The sequence below is a fragment of the Sciurus vulgaris genome (genome assembly GCF_902686455.1).
Source record: "Sciurus vulgaris genome assembly, chromosome: 4".
NCBI classification, from domain to species: domain Eukaryota; kingdom Metazoa; phylum Chordata; class Mammalia; order Rodentia; family Sciuridae; genus Sciurus; species Sciurus vulgaris.
In genome coordinates, this window is record NC_136464.1 from 145,026,103 (window position 1) to 145,048,697 (window position 22,595).

Here is a 22,595-nt window from a genome sequence, read left to right on the forward strand (position 1 = left end):
AGCTTATAAAAATGTCAAGAAAAAACATTAACCTACATTCATTTTTAGCATGTAAAGCAATCTTAGAGTCTTCTTATTTGAGATAAATTATCTGAATTTAATGAAAGCATTTGAGTGTCAGTTAAAACTCTGAAGACAATGGAAAAATGTGAGATAACATCTGTCTGAGAAGTGGCCTGAAATGGTCTCCACAATCCAGGCCCTTCCCGGGATTCAGTTTATCATCACCAAAAGTCACAGCTTCTTAGTTCACACAACTCGGAATAATTTACAATATAATCTCCTTTAGACTGTTTGAATAAGGCTTTCCCCTGAATTTCTTTATTTCTGTGCATGGCAAATTAGTTATTTGGGATGGGTAAAGAAATTATTATATACATATGGCAACCTAGGCAAGACAGTGCCTAAAGACCTTTTCCCTTTCTGTTGTAGTGTTTCTAAGACCTCAGAGAAATTTGGAATCTATAGACCCACAGTTTACAATTCGGAGGAAAATGGAACAGATGAGAGAAGAAAAAGAACTGGTGGAGCAACTCCGTGAGGTACCCAAAAAGTATTATATAACTAAATAATAATTTTCAGAACCCAAGCAGCATTTTATATTAAAAAAAAAAAAACCCAGTTTTTTCAATCTAGCCATATTACTTACTGGCTGATAGATGTTGGGCAAGTCACTTATCAACCCTGAGTTTCAGTATTTTTGTATACTCAAAAAGTAGTTGTGATCTCCCTAGAGGGATTTGTGAGCATATGTGAGATGCTGTAAATAGAAATACTTAATAGATATGTATAAATGCCAGCATTATTTTAATTCTGGTGTACTTTAACACATCATTATTTGTTTGCTTAATAATAGTCTCCCATGAATTTAAAGATGTATATAGTGGTCTTCACATTGTACCCCAAACTGGTCAGAGGTTTTAAATCAATCATGTAATAGTCAAACCATTTTAATTCCTCCAAAAGATGAAGTCTTGCACTGGGTGCCATTGGGGATCTTAAGCTTGGTAATGGTAGGGACCAGGGCTGTCTGTCTAGTTCCTTGTTGTATTTTCCAGTTCCTGCTGGGAACTCTGTAGGTATTTATGTACCCTTGTGGTTTTTCTGTCTAGTTAGGAAGATTGTATATGAATACATGAAAGGTGAAATAACAGTACAAGAATCAGTCACTGAAGAAGAAGTTGGTATTAGTTATTAAAGGCAGTACTTTATGAATTGTGACATAAGTTCATTATATTTCAAGAGAAGTATGACCTAGGACAGGGTAAGAAACTTCTTGGAGGAGGTGGGTTTTATGTTAAATCTCCTTTCACAAATGTCTATTGACCACCAGGCTATGTTAGGCTATATTCTAGGTGATAAAAATGGAAAAGAACTTAATAAGGCCCCTGGTTAGTTTCCATCCTCATGTCAGACAAAGTGGACTTCAAAACCAAAGTTATTCAGAAGGGATAAAGAAAGCCATTTCATACTGCTTAAAGGACTCATACACCAATAAGATATAACAAATATTTATGCCCCAAAAAAGGGAGCATCTACATACATCAAATAAACCCTTCTAAATTCTAGGAATCAAGTGGATCACACCACAATAATCCTGGGTGCCTTAACACACCTTTCTCTCCACGAAATAGATCTTCCAAACAAAAAATAAACAAACTATAGGACTAAATAATCCAATCAGTGACTTAGGCTTAACAGACATATACAGAGTATTTCATCTATCATGGAGCAAATACACTTTCTTCTCAGCAGCACATGGATCCTTCTCTAAAGTAGACCATATATTGTGCTGCAAAGCAACTCTTAGCAAATACAAAAAAATTAGAAATACTACCCTGCATTCTATCAGATCATAATGGAATGAAATTAGAAATCAATGATAAAATTAAAAATAGAAGCTACTCCAACACCTGGAGACTAAATAGCATGCTATTGAATGACAAATGGATAGCAGAAGAAATCAGGGAAGAAATAAAAAATTACTTAGGGGTAAAGGACTGGTGATATCGTTCAGTTGGTAGAGTGCTTGCCTTGCATGCCCTAGGCCTTGGGTTCAATCCCTAGCACCCAACGCCCCCCCCCCCCCACACACACACAAATACTTAGAGGTAAATGAGAACACAGATACAACATATCAAAATTTCTGGGACACTATGAAGGCAGTGCTAAGAGGAAACTTTATTGCATTTAGCTCATACATTAAAAGAATAAAAAGTCAACAAATAAATGACCTAACATTACATCTCAAAATCCTAGAAAAAGAAGAACAAATCAACACCAAAAGCAGAAGTCATGAAATAATTAAAATCAGAACTGAAATCAATGAAATTGAAACAATTAAAAAACTGACCAAACACAAAGTTGGTTCTTTGAAAAAAAGAAATAAAATTGCTAAATCCTGAGCTACACTAACAAAGAAAAAGAGAAAGAAAACTCAAATTACTAAAATTTGTGATGAAAAAGGAAACATCATGATGGGCACTACTGACATACAGAAGATAATTAGAAACTATTCTGAAAATTTATACTCAAATAAAATAGAAAATCTCAAAGACATCGACAGATTTCTGGAGACATGTGAGCTACTCACACTGAAGCAGGAGGACATACACAATTTAAACAGATCAGGGAGGTCCTAGCTCTAATGAAGGCTGCAGTCCATGGGGAACTAGACTGCAATATTAATATGCAATTTCAGATAGCAATGAATTTTACAAAGGAGCAACGAATCCTATAAATAAAACCCAAGTCAAGATAGGTCAGCACATCTGTTACGCAAATGGTATTCCACCTGTGGGTTAGTAGGCAGTCAAGGGAGAATTAAAAACAAAAGCAAAAACTCTTGGTACCACTCTTACGTCACTGTGTTTGATTCAAGAAGCACAAAGAGTGGTTGGATGTCACTTGCCCAGTGTATTTGGATGTGCTGTAAATTTGGAAGGTCAACTTCCTAGTATATGTGAAAATAAGATCAGGAAACTGCCATGAGCCTCTCAAAGAGCAGTATCTCATTTTATCTTTAACTTGGGTTATGTTGACTATGTGCATTTTAATTTAGTGATATGAAATTAGAGACTGAAGGAGTGCCTGAAAATATTAGGTGTCCACACACAGGAGAGTTCTGAAAGAGATTTATATAATTCCGTTACACACACGGTTTTTCAAGTTTTTCTTTATTGCAAACCACCAAATTAAGCCAACCATTCATAAACAATTATCCAGTTAAAAGGAGCTTTGGTTGCAAAGCACAAACTTGTATTCCAGGTCTTAAAATGGATTTCTCTAGTTCTGCTTCCAAGAGGATGGAGGAGACACACCTTTTCCACTTCCTCCCACTAAGCACGTCTAGGTATGCTCTGAAAGGTCAAGAGACCATGGGAGACTGGCTGAGGTCCGTGGGACTTGAGGAATGAGTGAGCTCTGCGGGTTTTCTTTTTGCCTCAAATATCTCAGAAGCTGAAGGAGTTAGAAACTCTAATAGGCACATATTTAAGAGAAAAAGAAAAAACCCTAAAAAACCTGCTTCCACTAGCCAGAAAATCAGGAAATGGGCAATCTAGCAACACAGAAAACCTTTACACAGTAAATGCTGTACTCCAGCTAAACCCCAGAGGGAAGAAACCATGGTCCCATCTTCACCACTCAGCAAAGCGGAGTCAAGAGGGTGGACTTCTGCCCTCCTGGGCTGGTGGCAGAGAAGGCAGTGGGCAGCCCAGATCTTCATTCCATAGCCAGTGGAGACCACGTGGGAGCCTGGATTTCCATCCCTCCCCACCCCCTGGCCAACTGAGACCAAATAGAAAACCTAGGTTTCTACATTCACCTGGCAGTAACTAGATGGTTACTGCCCTCTTGCCAGGGCAACATTCAAAAAATAACCAGAGGTGAGTAGGATTCAGAGTTGCATAACATAGTATGAAAATGTCCGGGTTTCAACTGAAAATCGCTCACCACACCAAGGAAGAGGAAGAAACGAAACTGAACACAGAAGGCAACACTGCTCTGGCAGAGATGTTGGAATGACCTGGCAAATACATATTTAAAAAAACAAAAACACCTTTTTTTTGTTGTAGATGGACACAATCCCTTTATTTTATTTATTTTTATGTGGTTCTGAGGATTGAACCCAGTGCCTCACACGTGCTAGGCAAGTGCTCTGTCACTGAGCCACAACCCCAACCCACCTGGCAAATATTTTAAAGCAGTCATCATAAAAATGCTTCTTGAGAGATGACGAATGTATTTACAGGAAAGAACAAAATGGAATCCTCAGCAAAGAACTAGAAAATCTCAGCAAAGAAGTAAAAGATAGGAAGAATAACTGAGTTATTTTTGGAAAAAAGGCAATGATTGCTGTCTCTCAACTAAAACATCATCTAAGAGCAAGTCATCCCGAATCCACCTCCCCCCCCCCCCCCCCCCCCCCCCCCCCCCGCAGATGATCTGAACCACTCTCGGGTCTGGTTCTGATTGATCACCGCATTCTCTTTTTGTGTTTCCACAGCTGAGATGAAGGAACCCTTGAACTCCAGAAGGGATCCCGTTGTCCCTGTCATTCCACTTAGAAATTTTAGACACAACTAAAATTTTATTTTTATGCCCAGAGATTGTTTATATTGTTTGAAAAGACGTAAATAATGTCGGTGTTTTCCAGACATTCTTAATCCTTGTCCCCATAAAGAGATTGAGGACTGGACTGGTGCATCCTTGTCCCTGTATTTTGCCCTCTGTTGCCTTGGTGTCCACAGCAACTGGCTCCCTTCTGATTTTCCCCCACAGAGCATCGAGATGCGGCTCAAGGTCACTCTGCACGAAGACCTGGGGGCGGCGCTCATGGATGGCGTGGTGCTCTGCCACCTGGTCAATCATATTCGCCCACGGTCTGTCGCGAGCATCCATGTCCCCTCCCCAGCAGTTGTAAGTACCACTGACCCCCATGAGCAGACTAGACTGTGCTTCTGGTTAAGGATGCCCAAGGGATCCCTGGGACCCCACTCAGATCCTTCCCGTTGGGCCCCTGACAACTAGAAGCACAGAACACCAGAATGGGTCTCAGTGAAGCAGCATTTGCCTAGGAAGGAAAAATATTGAAAACTAAATATGTAAATGGTTAGGCAAAGAAAACTTTATTTCAAATCTCAAGTTTAAAGAAATTATGGCTGGCGATGCTGAGAAGACTAGAAGAATATAAGGATTCATATCTCACACAGGGTTATTCCAACAGTGAGGGTCTTTCCAGAAACTCCTGTGGTTAGTGGCTTCCCTTCCAAATAGAATCCCTTCCCCTTGTTCATCCCTGGGCTTTTGGATAGTCCTGAAAAGATGTGCATTCTATGGGAAATTATTAATGACCCGTCAAACCAGACGTCAGGTAGCCAACCACGTCCTCAACGACTCCTCCGTCTCAGCACGCCAGGGACTTGCTGGAGACAGCAGGGAGGGTGAGGATGAGTGGGGCTCCTTCAATGCCCCCCAAATCCTCATCTCCCCTGCAGGGCAGATGAAACCTGCACTTGGGGGTCCTTGTCCTCATAGGAGCCACAGAGAGCTGCCGTCAGCTCTGTGGCCACTGAGGTGAGAGGGAGGGTTAAGCTTGCCTCTGAAACCCTCGTAGAACTTAGGTGGATAGAGAAGAAAGAAGAATCTGTCCTCACGGTGGATGAAAATCCCAGGTCTGTGTCTGACAGTCACATGTAGGACTTTGGGCCAGTCGTAAATTCTGTCTTTAAAACTTGGTTTGCATTTGTCTGGATTAGAGATGTTCTTGTCAGGGTGAGATGAGGTACCACAGAGAGTACACACATAAAAGGGGACCATTAGTACCACTCGTGATTGTATAAAGAGCAGACATTCAGAATCCTTAGCCCCTAACTCAACGTACTATGTATTCAGTGAACTGGGGAAGGTTTCTGGGAAGCCCTGTCCCCTGTCCCTTTGCCCAGGGAGGTCTCATGATGGTATTATTTATCCTACTTTCTCTTCTCTTGGATGTAGGAAATGTGAGCTGATGATCCCTTTTCAACGGTTGGTTTCTTTTCTAGAATTTTGAATGTATTTTTTCCTTTTAAAAGTATGACTTGTTTTTGCCTCAGAAATTGGGCCTGGGGAGCCCAATTTTTCATCTCTTTCAAATCTGTCTCTAGCAGCCTCAGTGGAGGATAGTAAATTCCACCCTTTGATCCAAAACGAGACATTCTAGTTTCTTTTGCAGAGGAGGTCTGAGCAGCTGTAAGTTGCCTGAGCCATGCACTATATCCTCATTTTATTTTGTGTTCCCCGTTATGTAGGAGCCACGCTGAGTCCTCAGCCTCCCACTAGAACACCCAGCTATCCTTTGATAAGGTGTTAAAGGACACTGAGTCACAGACCTATACACTTCGTTTATTTTATTAATTTTTCCAGAAAAATAATATGATATTTTAGAAATTTTTTTGGTTTAGCTTTTTATTGTACCAACATTTTTAATTGAAAAAATTATGAGAAAATAATTCCTGATTAGAGAAAATAAAAGAAAAACAAAAGAGTGTACTGGGGATGGTGCTCATGCCTGGCATGTACAACTGGGTTCAATCTCCAGCACAGCAAAAAAATAAAAAGTAAATAAAAATTGAAAAAAGAAAAATAAATCATCCTACCACCCAAAGATAATCATGGTTAGCCTTTTGTCTTTACTACTAACGTTTTCTGTATGTTCATTTTGAATTATGAGCTTCTTTTTCATGCCTACTCTTTAGTAGTTTATAAAATTTATTATTAAAACTTAAATATTCTCCAGTTGTCATTGAAACTCTCCTTAAGGGCTGGGGATATGGCTGAGTTGGTAGATTGCTTGCCTTGCATGCACAAGGCCCTGGGTTCAATCCCTAGCACTGCAAAAAAAAAAAAAAAAAAAAAAACTCTCCTTAAATATCTGTTTTAAGGAGTGTTAACATATTTTAGCCTAAGCTGTTACATTATGGTTTTCCTTTGGAGAAATACAGTTGCTTTCCACATGCCCATTCAACAGTGAGCACCTCAAGCTCTTTTGACCGGCCCAGCCACCTCTGACCCAGAGTCTGCTTACTGTCTCCAGTCTGCACCTTTGCTCTCCACTCCAGTCTGCGGGCAGGTGCTTCTCTGCCCCGAAGGCTGCTGCCCACTCTGCCCTTCTCATCTGCTCTGCCTTCAGCATCCCCAGCTCTGTTCTCTTCTGCTTCAGTGTTCACAGGAGGCAAACCGTTCTCGACTCCTCACGACCAGATCTCCTTGTCTTTTGTATTTTTCCCCCTTCTAGTAACTCCATCACAACTAAGAACCATCCTATTCTATGTTACAGTTTCCTTCAGCTTGTTAATGTTTCCAGCTGCACTTGAGCTAAGTGACCACATGATGGTCTTTGGGTCTTACAGTTGTTTCTTTATACCAAGTGTAGGAAACAGTAAATATGGTTGTGTCACACCATCAGCATGTCCCAAGACAAGGCAGAACCATGGGGCAGCTGCTTGCCTGACTCCCTTTCTAGACAATAGAGAGTATTTGTTCAGCCTTCTGGCTAAGTTGTTCCCTGGGCCAACATGCTTTCTTTCTTCTTTGTAGGTAGAAGAGGCCAAGACAGTCCCTTTAGTTTTTTCTTCTTTTCTCTTTCTTTCTTTCTTTCTTTCTTTCTTTCTTTCTTTCTTTCTTTCTTTCTTTCTTTCTTTCTTTCTTTCTTTCTTTCTTTCTTTCTTCTCTCTCTCTCTCTCTCTCTCTTTCTTTCTTTCATAAATCCTGTACAGATTTAGACTTCAGCAGTGATCACAGATGCACTTTATTCTCACTATTAACAGGATAAGGGTAGTCTTTGTAAATCATGGCTTCTATGCGGGACTGTTGGGGTCAGTCATACTTCTTGTTTTCCTTCTAAGGAAGGAATCTACTAGTGGAATATTAAAATTTAGCAGGAAAGAGTTTAAAATTTGCCATGAAAAAATTATAGTATATGAATCAAGTGTACCTATTATCCATCCCACACTTTCAAGGTCATCTGTAATAGAAGCAGCTCAGTTCTGTGATGCTTTGGGTTAAATCCTAAACACCCACTATTTTTGGCGTGGTTTATCTCATTGCCTCTTTCTGATTAAATCCATGGCTTTGCTGAGAAGGAGATTACTTGGCCTAATGAATTTCAGCCTTTCCTATAGAAATACGCTTGTTGATGCAGAAAGGTGATGTGTAGGGTATATTTTTAAGTGAAATAAAGCAGGTTACACAGCAGCATGTTCCCATAAAAACTGTGTGTAGGAGTGTGTGTGTGCAGGCATGCATACTCATGTATACATATGTTTGCAGAAAACTTCACATGCATCTTGGTATATATACATCTTATATATTCATAACAATACTTATATGACTATACATCTGTAAGCATACACACACACAATGTGTGGAAGAAGCAGCCCAAAATAGTAATAATTTTTTATCTTTAGAAGGACGTTTCTCAGTAATGTTTTTATTTTATTAATATGTTTTTTCTTTGCATTTTCATTTATAGCCCAAACTTAGCATGGCCAAATGCAGAAGAAATGTAGAAAACTTTTTGGAAGCATGCCGAAAACTGGGAGTACCAGAGGTAACATCAAACTTTGTTAAAATAACTGTGTTTTAGTGAAAATGTTATTTAACATACATGCTAGAACCATCAAGTACATGTAAAGCTTTGCACATTCTTTTATAGTCTCAACCTTTCTCAAGGAATAATCTTTAGTTTGTTATATAAGATTTTAATTTAAGCTGCTCTACTTCCTGGGAGACATGAGCAGTGATGTTAATATGGCTTTACACAGTATGTTCAATTCTGAGGGAAAAGGGATCATAATTTCTTTACGGTCTTGAAATAAATGTGAAATTCCAAGCTGGAAAAAAATTAATCATCTGGATAAATGAGAGTTAGTAGATTCTCTAGTATAAGAGCAGAAGTTGCTACGGCTACAAGTGAGCGAATTCCAAAGTCTAGAATTTTGGAGCCGACAGCTTCCTTATCCAGATCTCTTAAGCAGAGAACTCTAGTAGCCTAGTAATTGTTGATTTCTATTCCCTGTAGTTGCATTTCGAGTACATGAATCAAACTAATGAACACTGAAGTATGATAATTATTGTTATTATTATCCTTAATAATAACAATGCTTGTGTGTTGCTTTATGGTTTGTTAACTGTTCACACTTACCTTTTCTCCTTTGGTCTGCTTCAGGACCAGTTGGCAGTTCTTTGTAGCCAGCCAGCTACACAATTCATTACTGTTTTCCTCTCCCAGGCTCAGCCCCAGGCTAAGGCTCAGGCTCAGCCTCAGCCTCAGAAAATTGGTCAGTTCAAAGGCTTTGCTATTAGTAACATAAAGCAACATGAGCCAGTCCGCTCAGAATCTGGGGGTAGCAATAGGAGTTGAGACGGTTCTCATCTTTGTAATAAATAGAAATACACAGCAGTTTTATTTCCTGTGATTTCTTCTATCTTTCCTAAGGCTCCAGGATAGAGCAACGCAAAAATCTGTCATGAGATACTGTTTTTGAGCCTGTGAAAGAATTAAAATTCAGTAGTTCTACTCAGCAATAGGAGTTATTGGAATTGACCCAAGCGATCCTACCCTTCTCCCCTCTTTTCTTCCCCTGCTTGCTTCTTTTTCTCTTAACCCCTCCTTGTTTACATCTAGTGGGGTTAAGAGGTGGCGTGGAGTTAGTGGTAGACTTCTAATCTTCCTCGAAGAAAAGGAGAGCATTATGAAAGCATCCTTAAGTCAGAGCTATATCAATTAGGAGACTTTTATAAATTCATTTTATAAAAGATTGTAACTTTTATCTAATAGGCCAGATATCTTTGTGATCAGTTCTGCTTTCAGCTTCCAGTAGTATGAGTCTGTGTCTATGTTGTACATGTGCATTTCAATATTGCGTATACATCCTTGGCTCTGAATACTTGTGAAAATTCTTTCATACATTTACTAATAATTTGATTTTGTCTCAGCCTGGTAAGATTTCCTGTGTGTGAATCAAAACTCCCATGCCAAGTTCCAGATGACAAATTATTCATGTCTGGACTAGAAAGCACTGAGGAGTTATGAGCTAGCCCCCTGTGATGATTTAAAACTCATCACTGTGGATTTTTTGTTTTTTTTGTTTTTTTTTTGGCATACAGTGATACAAAATGAAGGGGATGCCCTTACCCATTTGTTGTGAGTAAGCTGGTAATTACAGTTTCCTTTTAAAGTAGGAAAAAGGAAATTAAATTACCATAAAAAGGCAGAGCAAGACTTATTGCAATTTCTGATTTATGCCTCTAGCATAGTGCTCCTAACACTAATAGGTAACTCATAATTCCCAAGGAGGTTAAAATAGAGGAATGGAATGACTTTTTTTTTTTTTTTTTGCTAATCTCCCAATTAACTATGCTTAGTAAGAAAGTAAATGACTTGGTATTTAAAAAAAATTATTCTTAAGGTTCCAAGTATTTTTCAAATTACTGTGTGTGTGTGAGTGTGTGTGTGTATGTGTGTGTGTGTGTATTCACATATATTTCCATCCTGGTGGATGATGCAACAGCATTTTACTGGTGCCTAGATTCCTTTAAGGTCACTGCTACTAGAAAAAGCCAGTGGCCAGTTAAAATTCTTTAATGAGAATGATAAAACAAGAAAGAAATATTCTAGTGGCAAACCAGAAATTCCCAAATGGAAGGCAAATGGAAAATCTTGTTCCAAGCATGAAACATGAAAGCATATTTTCATCTCACAGAATACATGAAGACATGTTGCCATCTAGCACTATTCCAGTGAATTGTGGGGTCAAGTGACCTCCTCCCTCTTAAACAGATATGCTCCTTCTACTTCTTAAGAGGGTACATGTGGCTCAGTATGACTGATGATTTACACTAAAAACATAGTGTATCACAAGAACATTGCCGAAATACTCCATTTACAATTAGACATTTTAAAAGAGCAGTACTGAAAAACAAAGAGGACTTACATTATTACTTTTTTCTCTTGAATCAAACTTAATTCTTGGGTCACAAGATATTCATTAATTTTCAGTTATCAACATGATTAATTCTCTCTACTCGGCAAAATTTTTCTACTTTCTTTATCCATAGCTTACACACACACACACACACACACACACACACACCCCAGAGATCTTGAGTTCCACATTTTATAAGCTCAATACCTAATTGACAATGATATATCATACTGTAAAGACTAAAACTTCACAGGTGTACTCTAAGCCTATGTTTGTTACCTTTTGTAATAGAACCACCATTTAAGCAGTTTATATGGTCTGTCAGGTGCATATGGGTGAAATGCAGTAGCTGGGCAGATTTGGTTAAATGATTACATATGAAGTCATTGTTCCTATCATAGTTCATTGTATTTTCTTTAGAAGTTCCCTTGAACACAATCCCAGCTCTTCATTCAAGGTTCATGAAACAGCTATGTGTGATGTAGCAGCTGGAACCACACAACCAGCCTGTGGTTTGTTGAGCATCCAGGAAGTGAGTTTATGCAGGATGAGCTGGATAGCACCTAAATTCACTGAATAAGTAGTAGAGGGCAGTGCATGAGACTGTCCTTCAGTGGAATTTTAAATCCAGTTTTTACAGTCATGTGGGAAAGAGTGGTTCTGGACTGGCTTTCTGTAAACATGACCTCTTTCATTGGCTCCATTCCGACTTGTAGGCATTGTTAGCAGCATCTGTATCCTTTGTGGTGCTTATGCCAGGCGGTCAGATCATATAGCTGCCCTTGACCTCAGTGCTAGCTAGAATCAATTTGGCCTGGAGGAAAGGCCTTGATGTTCTAAATCCTTCAGGAGAAAGTTTTGTATCACCCATGAAACTTGAGTCAGTTAGGCCTTGGGCTCAAGGGGCCATATATAGACATGCTGAGTTTCCTTTTCCATCTCTGAGTCAGCTTGGTTGTTCCTGGCTTCTAATCTCTACAGATTCATGGTTTCCAAATGGATCCAAACTTAGTACTGTTTTAGAGCTCCTCATCATGTTCTCTCTGGGTGAAAGAAATCTCGAATTTTTGAAGCCTCAAAAGTATTGGAGCATAGGTATTTGGTTCACCAGGGAAATTTGTCTACTCAGTTTTAAGTAAGTAACCTTGATCTCAGAACTCTGTAAGGAGTAAGGTCCTCAGTTGAACAGGGACTTGAAGTAGAAATGTACTTGGTTTTCTAGCTGCCTGGCCCTCCAGCTCCACTGTCTCTCCAGAGAGAAAGCACAGGGACTCTGCTGAGGTGGGTGGCAGATACCATGACAGTCATGGGCCCCTGCCTGCCTGTGTGTGGGCAGCCCAGTGTCCTTTGAAGACTGTAGGAGGTGGAAGATTTTCATCCATGTCCCCAAGCACAAGTCATTTGCTGTCTATCAGCTCCTGCACCAGCTAAATAGATTTAAAACTAAAAGCTTAAAATAGTTCAGAGCCTAACAATGATGGTTTTAATGTAAGTATAATTATGACTGAGTTTTTCTCTTTTTACTTTTGTTGTGCTTTATAGCAAGATTTTATATCTGAAAGTAATAATGATAGTTTTCCTATTATACACCTATTGTGAGAGTTAGGTCATATACATTATGTAGCTGGTCACAGTTTTTATTTTTCAAAGAATGTATAAATCGAAGCTATTTTTTTTTATTTGCTTTCATCTCAAGGAGAAATAAGTTTCTTTTCTTTCTTGAGCCTTACACCTCTTTTTTCTTCCTGTAAATTCATGTCTTTAGTAGCATTTTAAATCATAACCCACACCTTTTTGGGGAGGAGGGGAATGGAATTCTTATTGCAATATTTATTTCAGTCTTGCATTTATATTGGTTCATTTCCAGGTTCAGTAACCAGAGATGTAGACATTTAGGACTTGGCCTTACTAAATGTAAGGTGTATATTACACCCATTTGTAAATTCATTTTTAAAAGATCACATCTCTAGCTTGTAAAATCCGTGCTTCATTTTTAGGTAGTCTGTGCTACTGTGCATGTAAGCATCCTTTCCCTGGGACATATGCCTTGTGGTCACCTCTGGTTAATGGTCTAATGGCCTTTCATATGCACATGGTTGAAAATAAATCATTTTAGAAGTAGTACCCTCAAAAAGTTTTTAATTATGTTTTGAGATAAACTAGCTTACTGAGTTACCCTCTAAGTTCATAAATTTGGCAGTTACTGGAAATTCTCCCTACCTCTCCTCCTCCTCAGCCGCATTGTACGTGTCTGTGAATTTGAACTTTAAATTTTCGGGATGACTATCAACATTACTGTGCCATGATATTTTAGACTAGAAACACTTTTATAAGCATATTGAGTTTTAAAACTATATTTAAATTAAATGTACTTCAAAACTCCAAATAAAATTTCTGCTTACATATGATGAACTTTTAGAATTGAGACTGGATGACACCCAGACATCTATGAAAACTAGACCCGTTGACAGATGTGTCTCCATTCCTATTTGTGTCCACAGCATCTGGCGAACCTGAGCCGATCTCAGTCACTTGTGTTCACTGTAAGCAGATCATTTAACCTCTGCCGATTGTGATTGTTGCTCACTGGAATTACAGTTAGCATCCACATTTTCTTCTGGTGACTCTTGAGAGAATTGACTGTTTTTCAAATACCTTCAGTCCTTACAGATATTCTGTAAATACATGGCGAGGTTTTAGCTCTTTAAATTTCCTTGGTTTTTAGTTTTTTTCCTATTTCACTTTTCAGAAATATCATCTCTAAGACCCTCTCATTGGGGCTAAATTTTTGAGAGCACAAAGATCAGAAAATCCTAAGTTCCCTTGCAAATGTCAGCCCTGGTTTGCTTCCTGGGCTCCTGTCAGGGGCTGGAACTAGCTGCTTTTGGCCTTGTGATGTGAGTTGAATCTGAAGCAGTTCTCAGGTGGCCACAATAGCCACATTCCACATGGTACTTGTGATATTCAGATTTTGCCTACCAGCCAGGCTTAGACCCATTCATTTTCCTTTGGATGTCATAATTTAATTTAAACTACCAGACGTTTTGGCTCTAGGAGTGACCCACTTGAACTAAGCCCAACCTCTGTGACATTGTGACACTGTCCTGGATGAGAGGGATGTTCTGCACTTCCCTCCTCTCTGAGGTCTGCACTGCTGAATGGGCACCTGGAAACTGCATAGGTGGTTTGACACCAGTCCTTTGATGGTGCTGCTGAGATGCAGACCAGACATGCTGTGTCCCGTGGGGTTCTGGAATGTGAACTGAAGTACTTGCTGGAGATAGAAGGCTTTACCATTAACATGGAAACACCAACTTTTGTGAAAAATCACATTTCATTTTGCATATAAGCTTTCCAGCACATGTCTGCCTTGCTGGGATCTCCCTGGTCAAGCACAACATTGCAATGAAAATTCTCATTGCAGTAGATAATTTGTTTTTTAGATGTTTCCCCTATCTGGTATTCCTTGACTAGAATCTGCCCCACCCCTGCCTCAGTGTAATCCAGCATATGTGTAGCTGTTTTAGTTCTTGGGAAAACTCTTAACAATGGAAGCCTGATTTCTCCAGATGCGCTGAGAAAATATGTATGACCTGAATAGATAGAATATGGATTATTGATCTTAAAAACATTTTAAGAGTATATCTATCTTCATAAATAAAATAAAAGAGAACATTTTTATTCAACCTACCTGACCTTGTAGTATTTCTGTTTATGTGAGGGCGAGCTAACTTCAGAGGATACAAGTAAGACAGAACCTCTAACTATAGACTGAATTTTCATCTACTCTGTGATTTGTATCCACTTAGCAAGGAGGCTAAAATCAAAGGGCAATATTATTGTGATGTATGTAAAATATATATATATATATATATATATATGTATTATATATTTTTCAATGCTTTACCTAATGTGAAAATAAAACTGCCTTTAATAGCTAATACCACAGATATTTTCAATCCTTGTTTAATTTGAAATAAATCCACAGCTTTTCTTTCTCACTGTTATCAATTATAATCACTGTTAATTTTGAGTTCCATAGCTTAAAATTCTGGTTCAGGAATTCAGCATATCAGAAAACTCTGCTTCCTGACAGCCCTAGGCTACCAGAAGTCAACTCGGAAGACTGAGCATCTATCTCATTTTTGCACTGATTTGGTGGAGTAGGTGTCTGCTTCCTGACAGGGTTGACTGTTGAATAGAAGCCTCCTGCCACCATGTGTGGGTACTGATGAAGGAATGTCCGTAATGACCCTACCTGGGATTGTACCCTCATTCAAAATGGGCATCCCAGAAGCCTCCTTTAGGCTTTTGTTTAATACGTATTTGCCAACATATTCAATTTAATGCATCTTTGGACACAAGTAGGACATATTTAGAACTAGCATTATCCAGTTTATCAATAGTCCTAAAACAAAATTAAAGGTATATGTTAACTTTCAGAAAGAAAGTCTACATCAACTAGCATGAAAAATACATTAAGAGAGTAGTGAGAATTGAACTTTGAAGTTCATATTTTTTCCTTTTTAGTCAGGCTAAGTCCTAAATGTCCCAAGTGAAAAGCTCTTATTTTTAGGCCATTGTGAGCACATGATACCACTTGAATCTTAAAACTATTGGAAGCCAGAATGTTGTATAATTGAAAATTATAGGTGAAGGAGTTCTTTGACCTATTTTCATAAGGCACTTTGGGTATTCTACTTTTCTTTCGTAATGGATTAAAAATCTTAGATGGTGGAGGAGGTTTGGCCTGCTTGAAATAAAGGGTTACTCCTGCCATTTGCTAGTAACCAAAAAAAATGTGTGCTTCTTTCCAGCTGTTCTTCTGTGTATTTTTAATTGTATGCACTGTCTCTTTCTGTTCTAATGGCTGCCCTCGGAATAGGCTGACCTCTGCTCTCCGTATGACATCCTGCAGTTGGATTTTCGTCACATTCGAAAGACTGTTGACACTCTGCTGGCACTCGGGGAGAAACCCCCACAACCAACTTCTGCCCTCCGCTCCAGGGACCTTATAGGCTTCTGTCTTGTCCATGTTCTCTTTATAGTGCTGGTCTATATCACTTACTGCTGGAATGCTCTATCCGCATAACGTCTGCATGTGCCTCCAAATGCTCTGCTCTGGCCCCTGATCCATTCCAGGCTCCTTCCTCCATTTGAGCCTTTGTCTTGCAAACTTCCATCCTTGCCATCTCTCCAGTAATCTCTCGAGTTTTGAAGCTGAACATTTGCAAATCAGATTTTTCCAGAAGCACAAACTCTGTAGAATGCAGTTCCCATTCAGTAATTTCTCTCACTTACTGAAAATCAACAGGGACAGCAAAGCGTGTCCATACCTCATGCTCCCCCATCCACATGGTAACAGCAGCGGTGAGCTCCTGCTGTGCTGGGCAGCGGGTAGAGGGCTCCGAGACAGGAACACATGGGGTTTACCATGTGGAAGTCTTGCCATTTAACTCCAGTCCTAAGTCCAGGATTGGGCAATTGAACTGTAGAGGGGTCACCTTGCAGAAGAGACAGAAAACCAACATTTTGGCCGAATTTGTTCTATAAAAATCTTGAATAATACCATTGTTGACCAAGCTGAAAACTACCATCTGGAGGATGACTGCTTTGCTGGCCATCCAGTTGGATTCCTCCCTGTTTCCTGCAAAGGGGGCTGTGAGTGGCCTTGCGGGGGACTGGTGCCATCTTGGACCCTCAGCAAGCCCTCTGCCCAGGCAGCCATGCTCTAAGGAAGTCCCTTCCTGATATGGCGCCACCTGGAGGATTCGTTTACACACCAGTTTTACTTACTCTTTGTTAGGTCCGCTCTGAAGTTCTAAGAAAAGCATTTTGCAGAAGGGATTTCTATTTTTGAACAATGTCATGGATCATTTTGCTTTTTTGCCACATCACATTTCAGGTCCAGAATGTGATGGATTTGACTATTTTCAAATAAAGCCATGAGTCATGGAACATTCTTGGTCCTGGGGCTTGAAACAATAATAAGATTGCTCTTATTCTAGAAGAAATGTAGTTTCTCTAATTGTTTGGAATTGCCATTTAACCTTTAATTTCCAGTGATATTATCTAGCACACTTTTATTTTTAATTTAATTTAAAGATCTTCATATCAGCTATCTTGGCTTTTAAAGCAACATGGCGAGTTTGTAATTAAAAGGAAAAAAAAAAAAAAAAACTGGTTGACTCTTATCTGGGCCAGGATGTTCCTGGATTCTGTGATATCTCTTTAGAAAATGAGAAGGCCCTGCTCCAGGCCAAGCTGTTTTCCTCTATGCTTCATTTTACGTCCTATTTGCCAAATGCTATTTCTTGGATCGAAAAGGTAATAGATAAATTTCTAAGATGTAGGCAGTCCCCAGACATGACTACTAAGAAGATGATCTTATTTTTCTGAACATTTTCATGAATCCAGGGAAGTTGAGATAATGAGAAAAGCCACAGAGTGAAAAGAATATATTTATAAAGATTCCTTGCTGCTAAATCAGATCAGATTTTTTTTAAACAGGAAACATTCTTTACATGACAATATCTTGAGTTACCTGAGATTTCCCCTCCTGACTTTGTGTTGATTGGTGAAATACAGGGTATGTGCAAGTTATCGAACCTCAGTTGTCTCTCTATAACTCACAGATGTACTGACTTGCCTTTGGTGCTATCGTGTACTCTTCGATCTGTCACAATAAAATCCCATTGTACAATGTCTGATGAGCACCCTGAGCCATAAATTGCTTAATAAATACATTTTGGGTGATAATTCCAAGTTTTTATTGGCCAACTGTTAAGTTTCTCACGTACACCCAGAGTAGGTCTCTGTGTTTCCATCCAGCTTGCTCCCCTTTAACACCCACCACTGTTTGGTTCTCTCTCTTCTTTATGGGAGGAAAAGGGGAGAAGAGAAAACTTATGGGGTTGTCACCTGGAAACAAATTTACTATCAATAAAAACTAAGGAGAACAATTCCACACAATATAGATTTTTTTTTCAGTGTTGAATGGGCATAGTTCTCTAGCTACATTTGTATTTCAATCCTGACATCCAAAGGATTCTTTGGATGCACTTTTGTTTTTTATGTCATTAATTTATCCATACCCTACCACAGGACCCTTCTTGGAATTTGTTGGATGATGCTTTTCCATTAAGTAGTACGATAGCTAACAGAATTAATTCAGCCCTATAAGCAAAAGTTTGAGTGAACTTCCTTTCCCATTGCCAAGCCATTAATTTCTATTTAGGATACCTGGGGGTCTACTGGGGATGCCTGGCTGATCTCCCTAGAGCCTGAGGAGGTGGTTGGGGATTCATCTGTGTGATTTTGTCTCTAAATCTCCATCTTCTCACAAGAAACACTGTTTTCCGTACGCCTTTCTAATAGATGATATAGAGAGGCAGCTGTTTATTCACATTTTCTTTTTGAAATGGCCATTTGTATTCTCTGTCTCCAGTTCGGCCTATCAGTAGCAACTCTCCAGTCAGAGTCAGGATTTCCAAAATTTGTGGCAACTAACAGTTTCTAATAGTTCCTTTTGCTCATGGACTTCTGGTTTGTATGCACTTATTTTCCCACTCAGGAAATGAAGGAACCCTATTAATCCACTGACTAAAATATTTGAGTAGGATTTTATCTCTGAAAATAGATAAGTAAAGGCACTTGCTCTCCCAAGGCTATTTGTTTGTTAAAAAAAAAAAAAAAAAAATTAAATTTAGTGTGTGGTGGCTTGGATTATTTTTAAAATTCACATCAGTCCCCCCATAAGTCATAAGGGTAAAGAGTGTTTCACCTATGGGGAAAAGTAGGAATGACATACTACAATTTCTGGAGCCTGAAAGTGGTAAAGTGATTATGATTTATGTAGATTTTATGAATTATGGATTATATATTAGTATTTTGGGTTTTTTTTTTTTTTTTTTTTGATCTGGGATTAAACTCAGAGCTTCACACATGCTAAGCACACACTTCGCCACTGAGCTACATCTCCAGGCCCTGAAGAAAAAAAAATATTTTAATATGATTTTATTTCAGGAAATTTGGTTTTTATAAAAAATTAGTCTTCAGATTTCAAAAGTAGTTTTCAATAAACAGTCAATTTGACATTCAGAATGTGTGCTTTGTTCTTCTCTAATATTCTCAGGGTTCAGTTCCTTGGTTTTCACAGTAACTTGGTTCATTCTTGTGTTCATTCAGTCATTCCTCAAATATTGAGTGAGCACTCTCCGTTCAAGGCCTCATGGGAGACCCTGGCGTTAAAAAAAATGACCATGACCCATGGCCCTGTTCTCAAAAAGCTTATAGTCTATACCAGGGGTCAGTAAGCTTTTCCTGGAAAGGAACAGATAATAAACCTTTTAGACTTTTCAGGGCATATGGTCTCGGTTGGGAACACTTAGGGGTCCTTTGTAGGATGGATGCAGCCATAAATGATATAAAAGAAGAATGGGTGTAGCTGTGTGTTAGTAAAACTTTATTGACAAAACCATACTGTGAGTTAGATTAGCCTTCAAGTCAAGTGGATCCTTAGAAAATGAAGAGGAATTTAGGTGATAAGGGCCCAAGAAGATCAGGTACCATATTCTGTAAAAAACATGCAGAGAAGGAGTCCTGACCCAGATAGGGCCTTGGAGACCACTCAGGCTCCCTGGAACAGTGATGCTTACACTAAGACTTAGAAGATGTGTAGGAATAGCCAGGTGAAGCAGAGAAAGGAAGGACTAGAGGGTAGCCTGGCTGCCAGTTAGAGAATCAAGAGACAAATTCTCTGTCTGTAAGAGACATGGTCTCTCCATTTTACATCGGAAGAAACTGACCCTCAATGATGGGAATGGAACTTGAAGCTTTCATATGTAAAATAATACACATATAGTTTGAAGGCTCAAATAATTTGGTACCAGAACATTACATTTAAGAAACAGATTTAACAAAAGGAAACAGACTGGAATGAATGACTTCATTTTAGCCTAGTTTCTTGCCTGGAAGTAGGGTGCAGCTCTTTGGGAGCATAAGAACCCTCAGGGAGAGGAGAGCCAGCCAGTGACAGCAAACCAGCCTGTGCCTTCGAGGCATCCTCTGCCAGGGCAAGATGTCCAGCTCTTGCTAGGGACAGGGCCACCAGAGCTAACCGACACCTTCCCCTAAGTTGAGAGTTCCTTGGTCCCACTTGATGTGGTTGATGGGACTTGTCATCAGAGAATTTGAGGGACTGAGGGACCTCTTCCTATATCATGACTGAAGATTTAACATCCTCAGTTGATTGAGAACTTACAGGAAGCTGCAAGGTGTCATGGGAAGAACCCGGGCTCTAAGATTCAGGACTTCCCAGCTGTGTGACAAAAGCAAGGTTACCTTGAACACTCCTCCATTTCTCACCTCTAAAAATGGAGATAGTAATGCCTACCTTGCAGGGTTTTCATGAAGAAATGATGAATGCAAATCTGTAGAATTGGTGCCAGGCATATGGAGGTACCCAAGAAGTCTTTACAGTTAGCATTTACAGTTTGCATTTAGTCTTCATTGCTTACCTACCTTTTCTAACCCTGTTTCCTGTGACACCAAAGAGGAGTCAGTCAGAGATGTGAGTGAACCTAATCGAATCTAACAACAGAGAGGTCACACAGAGCGTTAGTTCTTCAGAGTTGGAAGTGTTATTTTTATGCAGGATACTACTTTGTGACCCCCCTCTGTGCCTTTAAACACACACACACACACACACACACACACACACACACACATAGCCGAAGTCGTCCTTGGGCATACTAGGCACCTGCTGCTGACACATCCCCAACAAAACCTCCAGAATCCCATAACACGGCAATTTCATTTTATGTAAAGTCAGTGCACGTGTGCAACTACTTCTGCCTAAGTCCATTATGTACAGGGGTCTTCTGGAGGGCCACCACACCTTCCTGTTCCTTCGAGACCCTTCTGTGCCATTTCTCATCTACACCAATTCTACAGCAGTTTGTCCCCATTCCAACCTCAGAGTGCACTTCCGAGGGATGGAGTGGGGTAGATTCTGGCAGGACTGCTCCTTGGTATCCTCACCTCCCAGTTCTGGAAGGGCTCCCTTGCTCACCTTCCACCCAACACCTAGGGTTGGAAATTCCGTGAGTCTTCAGTTCACTCCTATGACAGAATAATCAGAAATGCCTTCCTTAAAAAAAAAAAAAAAAAAGTCTTTTTAGGTAACTCCAGCTCCATTAGCATAATCTGAGGTTATCTCTGGGTATCTTTAAGAGGATGAATGAAAACAAAAGGTGAGAAAGGATGGAGGGGATACCATTTTATGTCTTCTATTTACAGATAGTTCCTGACTTGGGATGGTTCACTTTACAATTTTTCAACCTTATAATGGTCCATATGCAATACCCATAACAGTAGTTTTCTTTTTCAGTTTCATTACAGTTTCCCTTAAATTGCATGAGATAGTCAACACTGCATTATACAACTAACCTTCACAGATTTTTTCACACATGGAAGCTTTAAATGTTTAGGTAATCAATATTTTGATCTTTTCCTTTGTGACTTTTTTGTATTTCTTTATTAGCTTAGAAAATCCTTCCCCATCCATTTGTCAGAGAGAATATTAAATATTTACTTTTGGGGGGGAATCTATTTTTATTTTTTAAAGAATTTTGACTTTTAAATTTATTTTTAATTGATTGTAGAATTTGGTATTAAGGGAAGACCTACTTCCCTCCCTCCCCCCGCATTAGTGCCTGGCACCAGGAGTTTATCTGTACTTCGTAGCCACTTATAAATTTCCTGCCAAGCCAAGAGGTTGACTTGGGTGCTATGGAAGCCACAAGAACCAGGAACTCATGTCCCTGTCCCTATGGAACCAGCCTCAGCAGAGAAATGCCCAGTTCAGGCGATTTCCCAAGCCCAGGGCAGATGATGGCAGGAAGGGGTGGGCACTGATGGGTGGTTGCCAATGTCCCCACACTATGCCATAAAGGAGTGATCATCATACATCCCAACCCAGCTCATGACTCACAAAGCAGACACAACCGCCACCCTTTTTCTCATTGACTTTTGGCCATGAAATTGGCAAGCAGCATAAACTTGTATGTTCCCCTAATATACCACTGCCATGCTATTTTGATCCACGTCAACTATGTGAAATCATGGTTAAAACTGTGCTTTAAAGAATCAGCTCCCCTGGGACTGGGGTTGTGGCTCAGTGGTAGAGTGCTTGCCTGACATGTGTGAGACCCTGGGTTCAATACTCAGCACCACATATAAATAAATAAAATTTTTTTAAAAAATCCATTGACAACCGAAATATATATTTTTAAAAGTTTATTTAAAAAAAAGAATCGACTGCCATCTGTGGACATGTGGTCATTTCTATTTTAATTTTTTTTGGGGGGGTGCTGGGGATCGAACCCAGGGCCTTGTGCTTACGAGGCAAGCACTCTACCGATTGAGCTATCTCCCCACCCCTCTATTTTTATTTTTGTGTGTGTGTTATTGGGACCTCATGCAAGCTCAGCAAGCACTCTGCACTGAGCTACCCAGCCCCTCTTATTTTGAGATAGGGTGTTGCCCAGGTTGACCTGGAACTCCTGCCTCAGCCTCCTAAATAGCTGGGACTACAGGCATGCGCCACCACCTGTGACCATTTCTTTT

At 39.6% G+C, this 22,595-nt stretch overlaps 1 protein-coding gene across 5 annotated transcripts in view; it reads left to right on the forward strand.

Annotated features, from left to right (window-relative positions):
* The window catches only part of LRCH1 (leucine rich repeats and calponin homology domain containing 1), a 184,584-nt gene that overhangs the window by 157,239 nt on the left and 4,750 nt on the right, over positions 1 to 22,595 (forward strand). For 2 of the 5 annotated variants that reach the window (XM_079136983.1, XM_079136985.1), the window contains 4 exons: positions 433 to 542; positions 4,783 to 4,920; positions 8,513 to 8,590; positions 15,853 to 17,318. In XM_079136983.1, the coding sequence (XP_078993109.1) occupies positions 433 to 542; positions 4,783 to 4,920; positions 8,513 to 8,590; positions 15,853 to 16,059 (533 nt within the window). In that variant the 3' untranslated portion in view covers positions 16,060 to 17,318. Of the gene's footprint in view, positions 1 to 432; positions 543 to 4,782; positions 4,921 to 8,512; positions 8,591 to 13,468; positions 14,183 to 15,852; positions 17,319 to 22,595 lie in introns of those variants that run through there. The other 3 variants (XM_079136984.1, XM_079136987.1, XM_079136986.1) reach the window with 2 other exon arrangements.